The following is an 8,393-nucleotide window of genomic DNA, read 5'->3' as shown; positions in this document are numbered from 1 at the left end:
TTTAATCCAACTCTATTTCTTACTACTAATAAATTAAGCATGAATCGTCTGAACATAGAATAGGTGAAAATATGGGAGGAAGCATTAAGATGGTAAATCCAAGAATATCATCCTCTTCTTCAGTTGTAGGCTTGTAGCATATTTGTGGTCAACAGACAGCAAATTGGATGGGATGTTCCCATCATTGATGACTGTCGAATTGAGAGAAGCATCCAGCGAAGGCTTGTAGTTTGGTGTCCCATGGTATACTGTGCCTAACCACCATTAGGACCCCAAAACTGCCTCCGATGAGGATCACGAAGTTGCTTGTTTACCTCTTGTTTCTGGGGCCCTCCTACTTCCATTAGTCTCCTAACAGAGTCGAAAGAAGCAGATCCTGAACGAAACCAGCTCTCACAGTAGCCTGTCTGATTTTCTGTTCTCGCTCTTCGTGACTTAATGAAGAATCAAAACTGAAAGCAAAAATAAAATAAAGTAAAATGCCAGAACCTAATCTTCAGGAATCTTCAATTTCAACAACCATTGGTGTACTTCCAAGATTTTTATCTTTCAGTTTCAAGTATATATACCAATCGTCCATACAAAAGCTAAGATTCCCTAATAAATTTTCTAATAGTTTATGTATTGCAGGTGAGAATCCGTCTTCCTTGGGCGAAACTAATATGCTAGAAAATCATGAACTATTATAATCAATTAAGGGCCTACCTGAATTTTCAATCATGGTTATAAATACCAACACACTGAAATACATCCCTCCTTGTCAATTCATCCTTGCTGCAATCCACCTCACCCCCTAAAAAATGGTACTACTTGACAACATGTTTCACCGAAGCTGTCTGCACTATCATCTTAAATTGCAACTATAACAAATTCAAACTCTAAAATAATATAAAGAAAGAATATGACTACTACACTTCTTTGTGCAGATTTACATCAACTCAAACCAGGTAAAGCCCCATAATCTTAATCCCAACTCTTTAAACCTATAACTGGTCCTATCAGCACCACCTCTTGGTAAATTAGTTTTACATTGTGTTCCCCATTTCAACTTAAAATTATATGCTGCTATCAAACAACTATTAGATAAACTTATTTGTGTTTATTCAGTTAAGACACATCCCAGACTTCCCATAGAGATCAGAAGCTAATTTCTAATTTTCAAGGGTGTTTCAAGATGGTAATTGGGAAAATCCTATTATTTGATAAATCACATACCCCAAAATAGTTGTGAAGAAACACTTGTTTTAAATACTAAAACCTCATGATGATTTGTACATTATCTTTTATATTCATAAATAAGGGTGTATCATGTCTTTTATATGGGATATATGCACAGATTATTGAAAGGGGGCAGCATCCCTGATGAACCCTTGAAAATTGGTTTAATACTCATTTCAGACACATAGACACTGCCACCGACATGGCACTTGAAGGGAACTCTTTTCTTTGCCACATTTTAGAATCTGGACATGTATGGTAAATTTGTAATGCTTGACATATTAGTACAATCGATCTTTATTTGCTTAATGTTGTTTGCACTGAGTTATTTGCTTAGGCTCTCCATTTGGAAGGAATACAAATACAAATATGTAGAGTGCACAACCTTGTATTTTGTATTATATTGTATATATTTGCACTGTACATGTTTGTATTTGTACTCTTTCCAAACTGAGCCTTAGTGTTTTTTCTTTGCTAACAATTATCACATTATTTATAATTCATATAACATATAAGCTACACCATTAACCTCCACTAGTGTGAGCTATCTTACACTTCTAGCCCAAAGCCTGGATAAAGGAGGTTGTGCCAGGTTCACAACCAGCATTAAAACATTTGCCGAACTCTTATAAACATGGATCCTGAATTTTCACTCCATGTTTGTGCTATATTCTCCCCGAAAGTGATGAACTACACCTTAACCCAAACAATGGATATGGCAGAACAGAATGAAATGGTGGAACAAGATTTATAGCTGACCCCATATGGTTGGGATTAGTCCTAGTTGAGTTGGATTGAAAAACTATGTAATTAAAAAATATAACTAAAAACTAATGTAAAGCACCCAATTCTTCAAACCCCATGAACAGAGAGAGTGACATAATAGGTACGTTGCAAACAAAATAGATAAATGCAAAAAAAAAAAAAGAAGGAAAAGTGGTATCCGGGTGCATAAACAAATTACTTCTTTAGCTAAATATCCACAAAATCTACATACTACACTAAAGTTCTTTTAAGTGGTACACCATTATACTACCCACAATACATATTTTGGAATCAAGTAAAGGAAGGGTTATTATTAAACTATTAGTGCATAAATATCATGTATCAAACTAATCCTAAATTTCAAAAACTTTTAAGGCATCACCATAAAAGGAATAACGAAGCCAATTAAAGAACCTATAAAAAGCACAGGAGTGTCCTCAAGAACAAGTACCTTGATTTCCAAGTCTGTGTTGATGTTACATTCTTTACAAGAGTGTCCTCAACACTGGAAACCGCAGATTTTGATATTTCTTCTGCTTCAGATGCCGGGAAATTCAATACAAATGATGAAAGGAATGGATCGGTAACTGCATTAGATGTATTAGCATTGTTGGACCGGTATCCACCACCTCCTAACAGCACCTGCAGATGGGCCTCACGAAGATCTCGCCCCAGCAGAGACAATGCCTGACTGTTGGGAATAGCAACTCTGCGTAACCTGCGACGCCTTTGCAAGTAATCTTTTAGTCAAGGCAAGCAACTATAAGATTTAGATTCAACTAAATGGCTACAACCAAACAGCTGTACCAGCATACTCTTCCAGAATCATTTAAAAGGAAACATTAAATAAGGCAATTACATTTACAAAAAGGGAACTCTTTGAAAAGGATATCTTATATAATTGAGCATGTTGCAGAGTAATATGATTTAGCAAGTCCCGTGCGACCTTGACAGAGCAAATGGGGCAAACCTGAAAGCATAAGGGCAAAGAGAAAAGTGTGGAAAAAAAAGTAAGAAGCTTGAACCAAGCAACTAGTAATAAAATGATAAGTCAAACCAATGGCTGCCTATAACCACATTATTTTCATCTATCTAACAAGTTGGAGACTGAACAAGAATTTAGATGAACAAATGTGTCACACAATGGACCAACAAACTTGTAACTATTCTCTTTTTAACCTTATACAATAAGAAAGAGTAAAAATAGCCCCTAGGTAGAGAAAGTAGGGGGGAACATTTTTCAAGATTTCTATCTTCTTGATGCTGGGACTGAAAAAATATCAGACCATAATATGTGAATATTACAGTGACTGTCATGCTAGCCAAGTCATGTCTTCATCAATCCCCACAAGTTGGAAACAGCAGCACTTCGGAAGCCAAACATAACCTACACCCACTAAAAATAATAATTCCCAACAATTACAAATGTACACCTGATGACATGAGGAGGCACCCTCAGACTAACCAATGATAGACATTCTATACTTCTTTTCTTATCTTTCCTTAACTAAGTTTTACTAGGAGCTACATATTCAAGCATCAGAATAACAAGGCAGTTTATCTCATAGGCCGTTGTTATGGAAAATGATTATTGATTCAGTGAATAATTCACTTTAAGTGTATCGGTTACTTCTTTTGTTTTTAGGTTGTAAAGGTTTTAGAAGAGACTATTATCAAAATAGTAAATAACAACTCAAAGTATGAAATAAACTAAGTTAAATTTCTAGTACTTGGTCTACTTCACAACACTATTGCTAATTCTCTCCTTATGGTTAACTTTAAAGGAACTGCAGAACCTCTTCAGAATCACAACTCTGTTAAGAACCAAAACAAATCCCTCCCACAACAAAAAAAAAAGGTAAGAAAGCTGGTTCATTCTTAATTTTGCTAAAACTTAGCAAGTAATAGTCTTTTAGCACTTAAGGAACCCAAGAAGATAAAGGAAGTAATACATTTAATGTGCTATAAAATAAAAACTAAAAGAATAACATTGTATAAGTGCCTAACTGATGGAATACTTCAAGACATCTATCAAGAATTCTGTAACTTTTACATCCATCTGAAATGAAAACAGCAAGAATTCCAACACCGATTATCAGAGGAGAAAATGTATATTAAATAAGTGCACTAGAGGCCTGCGGTTAAGATCCCATGGGTTGGGCATTGTAATAAGGTGTTCCTAAGAACTGTACTTAAAAGAACACCACAATTTATTCCGACACCTAAGTTTAGAAATCTGCAATGAAATTAACAAGGAAATGAAACAGAAAAGAGGAGAATTTGTCACACCAGATTACCTACCTCTTTGATAACTTCGAGAATTATCAACCCCCATCCCCCAATCCAAAGCCAAAGACCAAGACTGAGCTGGAAACTTAGCTTGGTACCTTAAAATTCACTCGGTATTAAAAATCAATTACATGCAATATAATTGGGACACAAGAAAAAACAATCTCAAATACAAAAATAACGAGACCTAAACAACAGACTGAAAACAAATGACTCGTAATAAATGCTAAAGACCACCCCACTCCTTGTTCTGCACTGGCATATTCCTCCAATCAAAATCGGGGTAACTGGCTTAGAAAGGTCCAAGTGATGCTCCAAATCTAACGGTTAGCCAGCCTCATAATGAGAGGCATACTCCAACATCATGCCATTAAGCTTAACCCCCAGAAAGTGCAAGTGATATAATGACAATCGGGAGAGGTATCAAAGCTACAGGCTGACTAATCTTGTATCCTTACAAACTCTCATTCATCAATAAGTATACAACAACGGGAAGAAAAATTAGCGCTAATGTAAAGTCAGTAGATGTAGTTGCTATTAAACTGGATCAAATCCAGCCCGCCCCCCAGGTTTGATTAGTAGAAAAATGAGCACCAATCGTAATCTTCACTCCCAAAACACAAGGTTCCCCGGAGAACATGCTCGTAACTCTACAACAAAACCAGACGAGATGAACCGACCAGTCACAATAAAGGATCCTTTGTTTCATCTACCAAAAGAGAAGGAATGATTGAGAATCCTTTGCTTCGGAAGCATCGGCAACCCATACACAAATAAGTTAAAAAAAAGTTTTAGCCTCTGTTTTCTTTGAAAAACAGATAAGTTAATTCAGGAAAAATGGTAATTTTCCAATATAGACATATCAGATAACCATGTGATCACAGATGCCAAGATTCTTTCATTCCACAACATCAATTAGAATCAAATTCTGAATGAACAGAATTATAAAATAAATAAAATACAACTCAACTCACAGTGACTTTAGATTCAAAAGGATGCTCGTCTTCGAGATGCGAACATAGAGAAGCAATATCATAATCCTCATAGCAATACGGGCAGGGGAAATCAGGGCGAACCTCCTCTTCAACCTCAAAGTCGTCGAAGCTCAACCGATCTAATATCCATACCCACAGGGGAAGGGGAGGGGGAGGGGGGAAGGAAGATCATTTTTTACAGAAAACAAATCGAGAACCAGAAAACCAAACATCCATAGATCGAACCAAAAACAGTTTGGGGGCGTGCTACCCCCCGGCTTGTGTAGAACCTCTTGTTTTCTATAAAAAAAAAAAAAAACCAAAAACAACAACATACCTAATTGAGAGGTCTGATGATGCTGCAACGTGTATTGGCGTTTCGCGGCCGCAAGGCGTGATGTCCATAGATCGGAATCCATTGAAGACCAGAGGCCGAGGGAGGATCAAACGAATATCTCTTTCCCTTCAAAACGATTAAAAAAAATTAATTCATAAACAACCAAAAATCAATCCTTTTGGTTTTTACTTCTCCTCTCTTCTTCTTCTTCTTCCGATATTTTCCTGGTATTCTCCGGTTTTTTATTTTTTCCGGGTTTATTTGACTTTTCTCAACGCGAGAGAGAGAGAGAGAAGGTGAAGGTGAAAGGATTTTATTTCATCTTTTGGAGGTCTCTGGTTATGTGGCCATGGCTGGAGGCTGACGTGGCAGTTGCAGTGAGAAGGATGAGAGAGAGAAAGAGGGGGGAGAAAAAAAACGTTGGGACAATTTTATTAGAAAATATTTAATTAATTTATAATTATTTTATCTATCGTAGAAATTAAAACTTTATCTTTCTCTCTCTCATGCAATGTCGATGTCGGTCTCTTGATAGACACGATTTTCTGTGATGTATTTCTGCGATTCTGTCCTTATCCTATGCTATAAGCATAGCCCCGTCCAAACGTTAATCGGACCGTCCAACAGCAACTTCGTTGTTCTTAAATCTGGACCGTACGACGCACAATATCTGTACCTGGACTTAGTTGTCACTTGTCTCCATCAAAATACAGTGCAGCCCATATCTCAACTCGTACATTTTCAGGTGGGTAGTGGGAAGCTAACAGTCCATAAGATGAACGGTCCGGATTATACATTCCGGCGTCAGATTTTCCAATAGCGATTTTGATCGTCCAGGTCCTGAGAGCCTCAGTTTTACTCTTTGGATACGATACGACCCAAATCTCAATTTGCTATTATCCATAATCCATATCCTATCAAAAATTTTTCTTTTACCCCAAGTGTTTTTCCATTGTAGTGCAGTCTGCAGACAGCTGTATGTTAGAAATGTTCTCTCACGGTTTACCTATAAAAACTGCGATTAATTTTGTAATTTCACTAGAGATTCAGGAATAACCGAGGGAAGCACAGTCGGTTATGATATATGTAGACCTGTTCATAGCCGGGTAGCCCGACTGCCAGCCTGGCCCGCACCCCGGTCGAATTAGACATGTAATTAGGCCCGCGGATTTCACCTCAGACCCAAAACACTAAGCCCGATTGTATTTTTGGCGGGCTCAGGATTTGTAAAAAAAGCTCGGCTCAGTCCAATTAATTTATATAATATATTATTATAATATATATATATATATTAATAATTTGTTATATACATTTTTTATTTTTTTCCTTTATAATTTATCTCTCTCTCTTCAGCCCCTTCAGTAATAGCAACAATATGAGCTTTAAACTTCAAATTCAGGCTCAGGCCCAAACTTCGGGCTTTTTATGAGAGCCAAGCTTAAGCCCAAGTTGTAGGCCTAATAGTTGAGTCGAGCTTAGATTCGGGCCTTAAAACAATCTATTAATAATGAGTAAAAGCCCGGCTCCAGCCCGACCCATAAACAGGTTAGATGTATGGATCCCGATCGGCCCATAATCCCATTTTTAAGGCTACGTTTGTCTTCAGTGTAAATGAAAACCGAGGTGTTAGCCCAATTCTATTTTGCTCGGAGGTGTTGTTTTACACCGTAAATGAGCATAAACTTCGCTCTACATTGAGATTTGATGGAAAGTTTTCATCGAAAAAATCGATATAAAACTCTTATCTTCTTTAGTTAGTGTTAAATCCATGCTCCCACTTCTTCTCAACAGCTCAATGATCAAATAGCATTGGCATTTCCACCATCTCATAACACAGAAGATGAATGGGAAGAACGTCATCTTGTTCCCGTTCATAGTGCAACCAGGGGTGTAAACGGATCGAATTCGAATCGGATCACGCAATATTTGAATTCGAATCAGATATTCGAATTCGAATCCAATTAAATATTTGAATATTCGATTCGATTAATTAATTATTTTAGATAATTAATAAATATATAAAATAAATATTTAATTGATATAAAGTATATAAATATATAAATTATTTATATAACTTAATTATTATATATATTATATAAGATATTTTATATATTATATATAAGAATTAAATAATTGGTCGAATTCGGATATTTATTGAATTGAATAAAGTCATATCTGAATTCGAATCCGATTAACTATTGGTAAGAATAGGATATCCGAATTCAACCGATTAGATATTCAAATTATCCGAATTCGATTCGATTATGTCGAATATTGAATTCGAAATCGGATTTTCGAATACTATTGACACCCGTAAGCACAGGGCCACCTCAACCCTTTCCTTGATCTGGCCCGTCTCTTCACCTTCCATGAAGACCTTGATCTAGCCCATTCATGGCATAAACACACATGGCATCCATAGTTGCCAAAGGAGATGTTGGAGATGTAGGATTTTATAAGTTCGCGGTGGGGGAAGCCAGAGGCATGGCTATCAAGGCAAGAATCGCTAGTTATAAGGTCTGCTAGAAACTCAGTTGCTTTGATTCTGATATTTTAACCGTAATGGATCAGGCCATCGCCAATGGCATACATATAAGGGGTGTTCTATAGTGTGGATGAGAAATTGGTGGGTGTGGACTGGTCCACACCACACCTTGTGGTAGGGACCAATCCACACCACACCATAGTCCACAATTGTTCTAAACTGTGGATAGATCGTGTGAACTGAAACAGTCCACACCTACAGTGGCGCTTTGTAGGTGTGGTGTGGATAGACCACACTTTTTTATTTCATGTATCTCATATACATT

General features: G+C 36.9%; 1 protein-coding gene across 1 annotated transcript; it reads right to left on the bottom strand.

Moving 5' to 3' along the window:
• LOC148877685 (protein DEHYDRATION-INDUCED 19-like) lies at positions 1-6,010 on the bottom strand. The gene is made up of 5 exons (XM_088942307.1): positions 5,584-6,010; positions 5,247-5,386; positions 2,876-2,953; positions 2,435-2,718; positions 1-452 (listed from the first exon to the last, which is right to left on the bottom strand). The coding sequence occupies exons 1-5, from the start codon at positions 5,663-5,665 to the stop codon at positions 344-346; spliced, it is 693 nt and encodes a 230-aa protein (XP_088798433.1). The 5' UTR covers positions 5,666-6,010; the 3' UTR covers positions 1-343.
• Between the last annotated feature and the right edge of the window lie 2,383 nt (positions 6,011-8,393).

This window comes from Nelumbo lutea, chromosome 1 (genome assembly GCF_056320005.1).
Source record: "Nelumbo lutea isolate HS-2025 chromosome 1, American lotus-T2T, whole genome shotgun sequence".
NCBI classification, from domain to species: Eukaryota; Viridiplantae; Streptophyta; class Magnoliopsida; order Proteales; family Nelumbonaceae; genus Nelumbo; species Nelumbo lutea.
Note: the sequence above shows the minus strand (reverse complement) of the source record. Positions and strands in the feature narration are given on the sequence as shown.

Excerpts from the sequence above, each read along its gene's own strand:
- LOC148877685 (XM_088942307.1), bottom strand. The coding sequence starts at position 5,665 with ATGGATTCCGATCTATGGACATCACGCCTTGCGGCCGCGAAACGCCAA. Across the intron at positions 2,954-5,246 it reads CTTTTGAATCTAAAGTCACT|GTTTGCCCCATTTGCTCTGT; the intron begins GTGAGTTGAGTT and ends TTATGCTTTCAG. Across the intron at positions 453-2,434 it reads ACACAGACTTGGAAATCAAG|TTTTGATTCTTCATTAAGTC; the intron begins GTACTTGTTCTT and ends TTTTGCTTTCAG.